The sequence below is a fragment of the Labrus mixtus genome, chromosome 10 (genome assembly GCF_963584025.1).
Source record: "Labrus mixtus chromosome 10, fLabMix1.1, whole genome shotgun sequence".
NCBI lineage: Eukaryota > Metazoa > Chordata > Actinopteri > Labriformes > Labridae > Labrus > Labrus mixtus.
The window spans coordinates 22769430-22784446 of record NC_083621.1 but is presented as its reverse complement, the minus strand read 5'-3'; the positions used below and the strand labels follow the sequence as shown (position 1 = coordinate 22784446).

At 38.9% G+C, this 15017-nt stretch overlaps 1 protein-coding gene and 2 non-coding genes across 4 annotated transcripts in view; all 3 read right to left on the bottom strand.

Moving 5' to 3' along the window:
• The window catches only part of polr1a (RNA polymerase I subunit A), a 33074-nt gene that overhangs the window by 15786 nt on the left and 2271 nt on the right, over nt 1-15017 (bottom strand). For both annotated transcript variants that reach the window (XM_061048793.1, XM_061048792.1), the window contains exons 2-21: nt 10352-10460; nt 10100-10195; nt 9218-9367; nt 8602-8712; nt 7980-8065; nt 7606-7694; nt 7326-7406; nt 6478-6595; nt 6159-6300; nt 5898-6059; nt 5670-5792; nt 5343-5570; nt 5111-5218; nt 4845-4991; nt 4453-4644; nt 4146-4295; nt 2457-2640; nt 2237-2319; nt 888-1046; nt 421-519 (exon numbers count right to left, since the gene is read on the bottom strand). In XM_061048793.1, the coding sequence (XP_060904776.1) occupies nt 421-519; nt 888-1046; nt 2237-2319; nt 2457-2640; nt 4146-4295; nt 4453-4644; nt 4845-4991; nt 5111-5218; nt 5343-5570; nt 5670-5792; nt 5898-6059; nt 6159-6300; nt 6478-6595; nt 7326-7406; nt 7606-7694; nt 7980-8065; nt 8602-8712; nt 9218-9367; nt 10100-10195; nt 10352-10460 (2617 nt within the window). The remainder of the gene's footprint in view (nt 1-420; nt 520-887; nt 1047-2236; nt 2320-2456; nt 2641-4145; nt 4296-4452; nt 4645-4844; nt 4992-5110; nt 5219-5342; nt 5571-5669; nt 5793-5897; nt 6060-6158; nt 6301-6477; nt 6596-7325; nt 7407-7605; nt 7695-7979; nt 8066-8601; nt 8713-9217; nt 9368-10099; nt 10196-10351; nt 10461-15017) is intronic.
• Nucleotides 20-156, bottom strand: LOC132982609 (small nucleolar RNA SNORA5). The gene has a single exon (XR_009674723.1). It is a non-coding gene; the product is annotated as a small nucleolar RNA SNORA5 (small nucleolar RNA).
• LOC132982608 (small nucleolar RNA SNORA5) lies at nt 3276-3412 on the bottom strand. Its single transcript, XR_009674722.1, has one exon. It is a non-coding gene; the product is annotated as a small nucleolar RNA SNORA5 (small nucleolar RNA).

Here is a 15017-nt window from a genome sequence, read left to right as displayed (position 1 = left end):
GTTCAGCTCTCCTGCTAATGCTTGTGTGTAGTACATTTTTATCCCCTGTGGCGATGTTAGAGCACCACGGGGCCCATGAACTACACCTTCACTGTGGCAGCCGTTTTGGCCAGTGGCATCCACTGAGGAGGAAGCACTGAATTTGACAAGGCTGCAGTTTGATTTTAAACACTAATCTACTGTAGACTGTGAACTAGTCCTCGTGTAGCAGAGGCTCTGTCACGATCTTCACTCCTGTTTAAGGTGAAGTCAGGTTTCTGTATCTGAAACAAACAGCATGTCTTCTTTTACTCAACACTTTACTTTGGTTGAAACCGTCTTGGTTGTCCTGTTAATGTCTACATGATGTGTATCCGAGTTGCCGTAGCTTATTAGTGAGCAGTCTTTAAAATGTGTATGTGTGTGTTATGTGTGGGGTACCTGCATGGTGTTTACAGTAGACCCCTTGGCTCCTGATTGGACCATCAGCTGCAGGTTGTTGTCTGGGAAAGAGGTGTGGAGTCCGATGGGCATGCACACCTGTGGACACAAAAGAAACATTTTCATCCTCATGATCACTGTTATCATAAAAAAAAATAATGACTGGCATAATATCCTTCTTTATAAGTATATTACAAAAGCACTCGGTTACATTTTTGGGTAAAGAACAGTGACTTTAGCTCCTCAGAAACCATGAAGTCCAACCCTACGTCAAAATGTACACACAGTAGGTGTGTGTATGACTTACTGTGTTGTAGTGTAACACATAAAACCAACACAGTCTTTATTTATGTTGCAGAAGAAACGTAGATGAAGGTTTCTTCAGAGACCACGTTCATCATTGTTTGTTGAACCAGCTTTCAGTAGTGCTACTGATTGTGGTACCTCCTGAAGTTGTGGTAGGATACCTTGTTGATGTCATTGTTCACTTGGTTGGCCACTTCCTTAAACTTGTGGTCGGCCATGCTGAAGTCTTTCTGGTCTGGGTTGAGATGAGCATCCTGCCAGCGGCTCCGAGCCTCAGCTTGATCCACATTGGGCGGCAGGTTGAAGGCTGCCTGGAGGGCCTAAGAGACAGGAAGGAAAACATTTTGTTGAACACATGAGAACACATCTAACCCTTTTCACCAGATTGACATTTACGGACAGTTATGAGTCATAGTTGAAGCTGCAGTGAAAAGGTTTGTAGCTGGATATGAAACAGACTGAAATGAAAACTGATGACTTTTTATGACCTGGAAAAGCAAACAAGTCCATCAGCGATAAGATTCATCATTTCTATAAAGTCATTTTAGGGGTGAGCCCGTTTGGTTTTAAAGAGCCTCAGTCGCCTGCCAGTCGACGATCAATCCCTTCCAGCTATATGGGGGTGTTTAATGTTTAATTTGATCTAGATTTCCCTGTTCCCTCCAAATAATGAATTTAATATAATTAAGACTTAGCCTATGTTGGAATAAATGTAAACGCATCAAAACTTTTGTTGGGGCTTTTTGTGTCTTTATTGGAGAAACAGGAGTACAGTGGATAGAGTCTGAAATCCGGGGAGGGAGGGAGAGAGAGAGAGAGAGAGAGAGAGAGAGAGAGAGAGAGAGAGAGAGAGAGTGGGGAATGACATGTGGGTAAGGAGCCGCAGCCCAGATTTAATGCTTTTAGCCTCAGCCAGGGGGTAGGTGTCAAACTAAAGCTGTTCTCACATGTGAGCTCAGACAGGTAGGGGGGGAGCCAGGTTATGGAGAGCTTTGTAGGTGATAATGAGGAGTTTAAAGTAGATAAGCTGGGCTAGGAGAGCCAGTGGAGGTTCTGAAAGCCGGGTCAGTTCTGATCACGGATGAGGGAGTGTGTGAGAAGACGAGCAGCAGAACTCTGGATATCTTGCAGTTTCTTGAGCGTATTGGATGATGAACCATATTATTATTATTATTATTATTATTGTGTCTTTGTTACGACTTGATGTGAAAATAAGATTCTGTTTGTGACTTCAAATGGCCAGTTGATGATTTTTCCATGATGTTTCCTAGAATTGTTTCTAGTTCTCCCCATGTGGCAAAAATATCAGTTATGATCAGTTTTCGGTGCTATCCAAAAATAGGTCAGCCTCTGGCGCCCCCCAGTGGCAGTTTCAATAAAAACACTGTGGCACATAGCAATGGTTAGAGCAACCTTCTCCTCATAGATGACACTTGATAAATAGATGAACTATTTGATTTATTAAACAGACCACATCAATGATAAAAACATGATCGGACAGGTTACTTACTTTGGTGCCGATCTTCAGCGATTCTTGGATGATTTTTGTCCTCTTCTTGTTGGCGCCTGGCTTCACTAAAATGTCTTCAACACCTTCACACAAACATCAAAACAAAGTTTGAGACATCCCACTCACAAAAGAAAACCCAAACCAATATAAACTAATGTCTGTTTGTTACATGTCAAAATAAAAGTCTTAGCGTTTTCTCTACTGTACGGGATGTTCTTACCCAGAGTGAAGCCTCTGTAAAGCTGCAGGTAGGCGGTGAAGAGTCGAGCCAGGCAGCTGAGCAGTTTGCCGCTGGTCTGTCCTCCGTACAGCTCGTAACAGCAGTGCACCAGGCCGTAGGCTGAGGAGCCGTAGTGAGCTTTGTCCAGGACCCCCACCAGCAGCTCCCCGTGACGGATCACCACCTGGAAAACAAAGACAAAGTAAAGTTTAATAAAATCGAAAAAAATTGGTCTGTGTTATAAAGGCGAATTAAAATAAGTTTCAGAGTTCCCCAAAACATGTCTTTGAAGTTTCTTGTTAAAAATGGAGTGGTTGGTGGGCTCGCCTCTTGTGTGGAGGCTGTGGACTTCAGGCGTAAATTTCAGTGTTAACAAATAGTTAGAAGCACATTTAATCCCCAATGATATCTGTTCACAGTGCAGCAGTACACAGGAGCTGTTGTGGTATACATGGCACATGGAGTGTAACATGGACACCCAGAGCCGTGGTTTGATCTCGTGTACGTATACCACATACGTGCTTCATGAAAACACCACGGTGGTTACTGTTGAGAGGAAATGTAGGCTACTGCATGGCTCAAATGATAGGCTCAGAGATCCAGTACTTCATGTCACTAACACATGCTGTAATAATATATTCGTTTTCATCTGCCAAGTGGGATCATATGAAAGTGTTATTTATTAGATTTATTATTGACACATTAAAATAAACAACGGGGCGATCTGTAACTCAAACAACCGCTGCTGAAACATTTGTGTTCAAGTCTCAGCAGCTGCAGGACATCACTTCTGTTCACTAGTTCAGCTCTCCTGCTAATGCTTGTGTGTAGTACATTTTTATCCCCTGTGGCGATGTTAGAGCACCACGGGGCCCATGAACTACACCTTCACTGTGGCAGCCGTTTTGGCCAGTGGCATCCACTGAGGAGGAAGCACTGAATTTGACAAGGCTGCAGTTTGATTTTAAACACTAATCTACTGTAGACTGTGAACTAGTCCTCGTGTAGCAGAGGCTCTGTCACGATCTGAACCGCTGTTTAAAATTGTATTTGATCATGTCTATAAACCCCTCTATTTCAGTAATGCTCAAAACAGGATGTTTCTGTGTCTGTAACTTTAAATGCAAATGAGCTGTGTTTTACCACGCCCCCTCTCTAGAAGGGCTTGGTTGGTTTGGGTATTCTTGCACTATGCTCTTTTGTTTACGCTAAAAAGGTAGACTCAGGGGGCAAAACAAACAAGTAGCTGTGGGCAGGGGTTACTGCCCTTTGTGATGTCATGAAGGTAAAATCTTTAAACGGCCTGTTTGAGCACACATTTTCTGAAAAGTGGAGCAGGCAAAAGGCGGAGAGGATGGACTTTCATCAGAATTGAGGGGTTTGTAGACAGACTAGGGACACATGAGTGTTAGAAACACATGGTAAAGTGTATTTTGCTGAATATGTGACCTTTAAACTCTGAGTCAGGGATGTGAATGGCATTGGACAACATATTATTAACCCGTTTTAGTATGTGTCTTTACAGATCTGAGATTGACTTAGATCACCTTCATGTCTGAAAATCCAGAATTCAGGATGAATCAGAAAGCATGACATCCCTGCTGATCCATAGACATGTTCCAGTTTGACAAAGCAAAATGATTTGATTTGCATTAACAAGATTTCCCCTGCACGTGTGTGTGTGTGTACCTGTGAGTCACACATGCTGTCAGGTTTGTATCCTGGGGCAGCTCGGGGTGGGACTTGGATCCAGGCTTTGCTGGGGATTTTGGATCTGCCGACCAGATTGAGAGGCACAGCATTCTGTGGGATGACATTCAACAGCAGCGTAGACACAACCTGCAAGAAACACAAAATGTGCACAAAATGACTCAACTGAGGTTGCAGAGTCACTCAAATGAATTACTAAACATGACTCATCATTGCTTTTGATGTTTATATCAGCTTTAAATATGTAAAAGTGCAGAGCGGGAATGGAGGTCACATAGTCAATTACCTGCTTCCCCGTCCACAGTGGCTGTGGTTTGAGGATGGCCGGAGGCAGCAGTTTGACTCTGCCTGGTTTGTCAGTCAGTCCTCTGTACACCAGCTCAGTGTACTGGACTCTGGTGAAGAAGCAGCCTCGGATTGTCATCCTTGTACCTGACACCATGTGGTCCTGGATCAGCCCCGCTAAAGGTTTTCCATCCTTAAGACAGAAAAATAAACTTCAGTGCTGATCTGGGTGTGTTTATAAGAATGAATCCATGTGATCCTCCCCCCCCCCCTTTACTGTTTCCATTCATTCAAAACAACAACACGCAAACAGGGTTTTGTAGCTTTATAATTGACTTAACGTTCAACACTGATGTATATTCTTCTGAGTATAAGCAGCATGTGAGTGCTCACCTTGGGGACGAGGTACTGCTGGTCAGTGCTGACTAAGGTGTAGGCCTCGGCTCGGCCCAGCTCGCTCTGAGGGAAGTGTGCGTTCATTTCGTCTCCATCAAAGTCAGCGTTGTACGCCTTACAGTTGGCGTAGTGGAGCCGTAGTACCTGTAACATCAGATTCATATCAACAACAGTTTGTGTTATATGGGATTCATTTTTATTGCACGTTTTTTAAAACTTGCTTCTGTAATTGATCAGTATAGCCTGGACCAATAAGATCTGACCTTCTCTCCCGGTAAGATGCGTGCACAGTGGGCTTGAATGGAGGGTCTGTGCAGAGTCGGTTGTCTGTTTAACAAAAGAACATCTCCGTTCTTTATGTGACGATTCACCTGGACAAAGTAAGGACAAGAAAAGTTGTGTGGCAGTGACGTGTGCATCCATACTGCACAGTGTACAAACGTTTAAGTCTTTAAATTAATACAATAACAACAACAACATCAAAATCTGACTTACAATCTTCATGGGCATCTTTTGGGGACCAGGGCAGGGTGTCAGCAGTTGCTTAGCAACAGCCTCCCTCTGTACAAGACTGCTGGCTGATAGGATTGTTCTTCTGCCATCTTCATTTATCACCATGGAAGCACCGGGGTGGACGTTAGGCCCGTTGATAACGGCCTGACGGAGCTCCTTCACGTTCCAGGGGGTGACAGGCTGAGGGTAGGTCAGCTTGGTGGCAAACACCTGGACAAACATCAGGAGAAGAGGAGTCCTTTGAGACCAAACTTAAACATCAGGTGTAAGTTTAATATAGAAAGTTCAACAACAACCAGTCAGCTGTACCATCGGTATTCCGATCTCGTTCGTCCCTATGTACATGTCTGGACAGATGACCGATCGAGCAGCGAAGTCCACTCGTTTTCCCATCATGTGTTTCCGGAACAATCCATCCTTCTTTTCCAAGATCTGGCAGGAAGAGGAAGGGTCAATAAATCAGCACTTATGTCTTCACAAGTGAACCAAAAGAAATACATTCTTATTACATTTCCTTATCATCTGTGTACAGGATACCTGTCTGATTCCGGGGTATTTCTCTGTGATCATTTTGTCCATGTCGCTGTCGAACACGATGTTGACGTGGGTCTGTAGGCGGATCCACATGTTGTAGAGTTTATCTGTTAACGTCACTCCGGGGATACCAGTCAGAAACGTCTGGTCTGTTTGTTCTGGAGCCTTAAAAAAAAAACGACAAGTGCACACGCTCGGTCACAATCACCACATGGCTGAGTGCAGCACAGAGATAAAAAACCTTTGGAGTGCTCTGCTTCGTACCTCGTCCTCCTGAGTAGTTGTCTCCTGTGCTATGAGAGCCAGAAGTTTCCTTATGATCTCGCAGTCCTTCATGGTGGCCTGCATGTTGACCGTCTGACCGTTTGTAAACATCTGGTCGCCCAGCCGATTGATGGGACGGTACCTGAGAGAGAGAGGAGGAGCGTTACGTTCTGTCAGTACGTCTGCTATGAGGCGTCATCATCATACAAAACAATGGCTGCAATATAAACTTTGTATATTTGCAGGCTTTATGCTGCTGTGGGGCACTCCGTGAGTTGCACACAGGTGTTCTAGGTAAGAGTGTTTGTTCATGCGTTACCTGGCCGGTGGGACTACCAGTAGCTCGAGAAAGAAGAGGTCTGTATAGGAAGTTTGCCCCCCCTCCTGAGGTACCATCCCCTCCTCCAGCCCAGAGAAGAGACACTTCAAGAAGTAACCTGTAAGGCAGAGGAGAGAAGGACTTTTAAATTGCATTCAAAAAAATAAATCATTGACAGTCACAGGTTTGAGTTTTGTTTGCTGCTTTGAGATTTACTGGCTCGAGGTGACTAATCTGGATAATAATCTGCCGCGTTCTCACATCAGCTCACTCAGACTTGTTGCGGAAAAAATACTAGGGGTCTGGCAGGAGAAACTTCGGGTCCTGCGATCAAGGAAACCTGACAGAAACAGTCTATTCAAGACCAGAGGACTCAAGCGCTAACTTAAGTCCCTGACACACCAAAGAGATCGTCGGACGTCGGCCCTAGTTGTATTGTCGGTGAGCGGTCATCTACCTAGTTTTTGCGGTGTGTCCGGCTCCGTCGCTACCCGTCTGCCTTTTTTCGGCTGATTTGACATGTTGAACCGGCGTCGGTGAGAAGAATCTCTCTGATTGGCTGTTCGGAGGCTTGATTTATCTGCAGCTCTCCTCTCAGGTTCAGGAAAGCCCCTTGAGCATGCCGCTGTAGTATCCATGCTTTCACCCATTAGTGCTGTTTCTCCTTATTTATCGCCTCCGCCTTTTTCCACTAAAAGACCAAGGGCTGACAACGCCAGCGCCATTTTCAACTTTCCCACAGTGTAGGGGCTTTGACTGCAAAGGCACGCTCACCTTTGAGCTTGAGCCGTGAGCGAGGGATGGCCCGGAGGCACACGGTAGCGGGAGGTTGTTTTTAATGTCCCTACCTTCTTTCTCCCACAGTTTGTTGGTGTGTTCTCTCGCAGTACTCGCCGTCAGGTAGACTCTCTTCCCAGCCATTAGATCCTCTGCACAGAGACAAAGAGAAAGAGCAGGTATCACCTGTTTGCTGTGTAGGGTGCATCCTATTTGTGTCAGTATGACAAGTAAATACAGGGTTAGGGGATTCTCACCACTTCCACCTACATTAATACACACATAACCTCTTTTGCACACGTCATTTAGAGGTCAACAGAATGCTGATTTTTAAATATAAATAACACTTACCGTCAGTTTTGCCAGTGGTCTTTGGTCCTGATGGCATTGTAATAATCAGCTTACTGTTGTGTTCCCGCCGCAAGGTAAACTTTCCAGTCCTACACACACATGGAGAACATCATCAGAGCATTTAAAGAGGCTTTTTAAATCACCAACTGAGCAATGAAGAACTAAAACTTTATACCGCCTACATTTCATCACTAGTTTACCTCCTGCTCTGATTTTTATTGGTTCACAACGGTTTGCATCAGTAGGGTTAATTTCTTTTTCAGTATATTATGACATGAATGGAGTGGGAAATTGCACATGTTCTCGTGTGCCTGGCTTTTTTTAAAAACCCCATACTATAAATATACACTGCAATATAATTTGTATCCTGTTACCTGCAGTAAGGGCACTTCCTGGTTTTCATATGGACCCTCCAGAAGTCATTTATCAGACTGCTCTTCTTTTCAACAAGATGTTTAATCTGAAAAAAACACACAAACACAAGATCAGGTTAGTTTGCCTAAAACAAGGTCCAGATGAAAATAACATGCATCACGACATGGTTTCTATATTTCAAGATGAGATGAAACCTCTAATCATCCCACAAAGGAGAAATGTACGTTTTTACAGCAGCAAAGAGCACACAGTGGACAATAAAGAAATCAATATCAATCAAAATAGACGAGTAGCCAAAAACAGAGCTGCAGTTGTTACAAATGTAGTCTGAACATTCACAGTTTAAAAAAAAAAATCATGCACACACAGTGAACATAGAGTAGAACATGTTATTTCACAAAGTAGGTTCCATATATTATTGCACATAGTATCAGGTCATCAGGTCGTAATGTGAAATGTTGTAATGTGAAAATATTGCATGAGAGATTGGAGTGAATTGTGTCCGGCTTGTGTGTGTGCTTTTTTGTGATGTACAGGGAGCAGGCTGTTCAACCAAGCCAATGGAGTGATCTGAGTGTGTGTGTTTATGTTCATAGTTGACGTCCATCTCTTTGTACTCACCGGGTTGAAGTTATACGAGCCTCCAGCACAGCCTTCAACGATCTTGTCCGTAAAATCTCTGAGTACCTGCTCAATCTCGTCTCCAGTTGCCTTCGGATTCTCCTCCAGATGCTAACACACACACACACACACACACACACACACACACACACACACACACACACACACACACACACACACACACACACACACACACACACACACACACACACACACACACACACACACACACACACACACACACACACACACACACACACACACACACACACACACACACACACACACACACACACACACACACACACACACACACACACACACACACACACACACACACACACAAATAAACATGATTAAACATTAAACTGTCTACATTAAACATCTACAGTTGTTACAAACCCACCATGGAGCTGACATGTTGAGAAGAGCAATCTACAAATGGGTCAGACTCAATAATATAGTCACACTAAATATAAATCTATCAACCAAATTCACGACCCCCCCCATTTTTTTTTATGCCATGACACTTTTCAGATGGAGCAGGTGTAGTAGTTCACTTTGTAAAAACACATGCTCTATCTTACTCTTGTTACCACAGAGAGTGTGAACCCACCTGGTTGAGAACTTGTTCTATTCGGTAGACCTCCTGCATGGCTCCATGGTCCAACAACTTGAGCTGCTGCAGCACCAGGTGGATGGCAGCTCGGGTGCAGGTCAACATGTGACACGAGAGACAGGAACCACGAATCAACAGGTAGAGTTTCTAGTGAGGGAGATGAAGGGAAACTGATAAATACACATCAAAATGGATTCAAGCAGAAAGATTCAGTCAGTGACGATTTGTAAGACTTTGCCGTATCCATGACAACCCCTCAAATCCACGTCACATAGGTAATTATCACTTATAATAATTCTAACAAAAAAAAAAAAAGGGCAATGGGATAATGGGCAAAATATATGTGTTCATCTTAACCACTAAGGGCGCACTCACACTAAGCATCGACACGGTACAGCTCATGCACGAGCACAATCACGGGTACACATTGTTGACAGCCTTCATTATCCAGAAAACCCCGGAGTTTTATGGCTGTATATCTGACTAAAATGACTCAAAAAAGCCACAAAGTCAGTAAAATAGCTGTCATGTTCTCTGTGTTGTTCTCCGATGTGAGGACGTGGACTCGACCACAAGTCTCTTTTATTTTCGAGTCCACCCATCCTGTTAACTGAGCACGCTTCATAATTACGTAAAGCCATGCATGTTTTGTATTATTACGTTATGTACAAGAGGTAGCCGTGCTCAGGCCTGGTTAGTCCTGGAGCAGTGTGAGTGCAGGCCAATGGGGGAATTGGGAGGGGGGACAATCGTGCTTAAGCATGGTACGGGAAAACTTTGCTAGTGTGATTGTGCCCTAACTGGCTAGCCACTCCCCCTTCAACCCTCCCAGCCCTAAAATAAACTGACATAATGTGGTGTATTTGTGGCCATGCTTACATCAAACAACAGCGGGTTGTACACAGGAAGAGGTAGCTCGACATGTCCGAAGTGTCCTGGACAGTTGTTGAAGTCCTGGCAGCATGTTGAACACACCTGATGAATACAATCACAAAAAGGAAATAAGTACTTGGTATGTTCCATCTCAGCAAATGTACAGTTACAAGTCGAGAACAAAATCATTTTAGATGTATCCTTACTCTACTTTAGATCACAAAGATTATACGTAATGTTATCTCAGTAAGGATGTACCTCTTTGCTGTCTACTGGGCCGAGGGCCAGATCGTACAGACTGTTAGGGGCCACGTTCCCTACAGCATCCAGGAACCTGGAACTAGTGATCGTCTTCACGCTCAACTTCCTGGACAAGAGATGAGGAGGAAAAAAGGATTAGCATACTAACTAGGGACGGGCTATTAATTAAGTTTCAATTCCAATTACATATTTTGGTTTCCAAAAGGTCATTATAATTGTTGTAAATGTCAAGTAATTATGTAGTATACACTTGAAGTAGGAGGAAATCTTAATGGTTGAGCTCGAGAGCAGAGATTAAATTATCAGTATCCAGTTATTCGATGAAGAAATTTGTACGTTCTTTGCCTTTAAAATAAAAGTATTGACCCAATTGAAAGATTGACGAGCAGCATCGACAGTGATTCTCAACTGGTCCAGCCAGTTTATGGAGAATAAACGACTATAGTGCTGCAATGTTGCACTTGTTCTGTCCGTAGGTTTTATCGTTTGAGGTAATTGGTTCAAAGTGTTTGTTGTTGTATATCATTTTCATTTATTTTCCTAAGTGATCAGCATGTGTAAGTTTGATGAATGCATTTGGTGCAGGTGGTTTAAAATCAATGAGTAATCATGATTGATAATCGTGTTTTCAGTATCAGTCAAAAATAATTGTGATTAGGATTTAACTGCTTCTAAAATGTGACTAGTCATTACATACTAGTCATTACATACTAGTCATTATTTAAGTAGTCATTACATACTAGTCATTACATACTAGTCATTATTTAAGTAGTCATAACATACTAGTCATAACATACTAGTCATTATTTAAGTAGTCATAACATACTAGTCATTATTTAAGTAGTCATTACATACTAGTCATAACATACTAGTCATTATTTAAGTAGTCATTACATACTAGTCATTACATACTAGTCATTATTTAAGTAGTCATAACATACTAGTCATTACATACTAGTCATTATTTAAGTAGTCATTACATACTAGTCTTAACATACTAGTCATTATTTAAGTAGTCATAACATACTAGTCATTACATACTAGTCATTACATACTAGTCATTATTTAAGTAGTCATTACATACTAGTCATTACATACTAGTCATTATTTAAGTAGTCATTACATACTAGTCATTACATACTAGTCATTATTTAAGTAGTCATTACATACTAGTCATTACATACTAGTCATTATTTAAGTAGTCATAACATACTAGTCATTACATACTAGTCATTACATACTAGTCATTATTTAAGTAGTCATTACATACTAGTCATTACATACTAGTCATTATTTAAGTAGTCATTACATACTAGTCATTACATACTAGTCATTACATACTAGTCATTATTTAAGTAGTCATAACATACTAGTCATTACATACTAGTCATAACATACTAGTCATTATTTAAGTAGTCATAACATACTAGTCATTACATACTAGTCATAACATACTAGTCATTACATACTAGTCATAACATACTAGTCATTATTTAAGTAGTCATAACATACTAGTCATTACATACTAGTCATTACATACTAGTCATTATTTAAGTAGTCATAACATACTAGTCATTACATACTAGTCATAACATACTAGTCATTACATACTAGTCATTATTTAAGTAGTCATTACATACTAGTCATTACATACTAGTCATTACATACTAGTCATTACATACTAGTCATTATTTAAGTAGTCATTACATACTAGTCATTATTTAAGTAGTCATTACATACTAGTCATTACATACTAGTCATTACATACTAGTCATTATTTAAGTAGTCATTACATACTAGTCATTACATACTAGTCATTATTTAAGTAGTCATTACATACTAGTCATTATTTAAGTAGTCATTACATACTAGTCATAACATACTAGTCATAACATACTAGTCATTACATACTAGTCATTATTTAAGTAGTCATAACATACTAGTCATTACATACTAGTCATTATTTAAGTAGTCATTACATACTAGTCATTATTTAAGTAGTCATTACATACTAGTCATTACATACTAGTCATTACATACTAGTCATTATTTAAGTAGTCATAACATACTAGTCATTACATACTAGTCATAACATACTAGTCATTACATACTAGTCATTATTTAAGTAGTCATTACATACTAGTCATTACATACTAGTCATTACATACTAGTCATTACATACTAGTCATTATTTAAGTAGTCATTACATACTAGTCATTATTTAAGTAGTCATTACATACTAGTCATTACATACTAGTCATTACATACTAGTCATTATTTAAGTAGTCATTACATACTAGTCATTACATACTAGTCATTATTTAAGTAGTCATAACATACTAGTCATTACATACTAGTCATTACATACTAGTCATTATTTAAGTAGTCATTACATACTAGTCATTACATACTAGTCATTATTTAAGTAGTCATTACATACTAGTCATTACATACTAGTCATTACATACTAGTCATTATTTAAGTAGTCATAACATACTAGTCATTACATACTAGTCATAACATACTAGTCATTATTTAAGTAGTCATAACATACTAGTCATTACATACTAGTCATAACATACTAGTCATTACATACTAGTCATAACATACTAGTCATTATTTAAGTAGTCATAACATACTAGTCATTACATACTAGTCATTACATACTAGTCATTATTTAAGTAGTCATAACATACTAGTCATTACATACTAGTCATAACATACTAGTCATTACATACTAGTCATTATTTAAGTAGTCATTACATACTAGTCATTACATACTAGTCATTACATACTAGTCATTACATACTAGTCATTATTTAAGTAGTCATTACATACTAGTCATTATTTAAGTAGTCATTACATACTAGGCATTACATACTAGTCATTACATACTAGTCATTATTTAAGTAGTCATTACATACTAGTCATTACATACTAGTCATTATTTAAGTAGTCATTACATACTAGTCATTATTTAAGTAGTCATTACATACTAGTCATAACATACTAGTCATAACATACTAGTCATTACATACTAGTCATTATTTAAGTAGTCATAACATACTAGTCATTACATACTAGTCATTATTTAAGTAGTCATTACATACTAGTCATTATTTAAGTAGTCATTACATACTAGTCATAACATACTAGTCATTACATACTAGTCATTATTTAAGTAGTCATTACATACTAGTCATTACATACTAGTCATTATTTAAGTAGTCATTACATACTAGTCATAACATACTAGTCATTACATACTAGTCATTATTTAAGTAGTCATTACATACTAGTCATAACATACTAGTCATTACATACTAGTCATTATTTAAGTAGTCATTACATACTAGTCATTATTTAAGTAGTCATTACATACTAGTCATAACATACTAGTCATTATTTAAGTAGTCATTACATACTAGTCATAACATACTAGTCATTACATACTAGTCATTATTTAAGTAGTCATTACATACTAGTCATAACATACTAGTCATTACATACTAGTCATTATTTAAGTAGTCATTACATACTAGTCATAACATACTAGTCATTACATACTAGTCATTATTTAAGTAGTCATTACATACTAGTCATTACATACTAGTCATTATTTAAGTAGTCATTACATACTAGTCATAACATACTAGTCATTACATACTAGTCATTATTTAAGTAGTCATTACATACTAGTCATAACATACTAGTCATTACATACTAGTCATTATTTAAGTAGTCATTACATACTAGTCATTATTTAAGTAGTCATTACATACTAGTCATTATTTAAGTAGTCATTACATACTAGTCATAACATACTAGTCATTACATACTAGTCATTATTTAAGTAGTCATTACATACTAGTCATAACATACTAGTCATTACATACTAGTCATTATTTAAGTAGTCATTACATACTAGTCATTACATACTAGTCATTACATACTAGTCATTATTTAAGTAGTCATTACATACTAGTCATAACATACTAGTCATTATTTAAGTAGTCATAACATACTAGTCATTACATACTAGTCATTACATACTAGTCATTACATACTAGTCATTATTTAAGTAGTCATTACATACTAGTCATTACATACTAGTCATTATTTAAGTAGTCATTACATACTAGTCTTAACATACTAGTCATTATTTAAGTAGTCATAACATACTAGTCATTACATACTAGTCATTACTTACTAGTCATTATTTAAGTAGTCATTACATACTAGTCATTACATACTAGTCATTATTTAAGTAGTCATTACATACTAGTCATTACATACTAGTCATTATTTAAGTAGTCATTACATACTAGTCATTACATACTAGTCATTATTTAAGTAGTCATAACATACTAGTCATTACATACTAGTCATTATTTAAGTAGTCATTACATACTAGTCATTACATACTAGTCATTATTTAAGTAGTCATTACATACTAGTCATTACATACTAGTCATTACATACTAGTCATTACATACTAGTCATTATTTAAGTAGTCATAACATACTAGTCATTACATACTAGTCATAACATACTAGTCATTACATACTAGTCATAACATACTAGTCATTATTTAAGTAGTCATAACATACTAGTCATTACATACTAGTCATTACATACTAGTCATTACATACTAGTCATTATT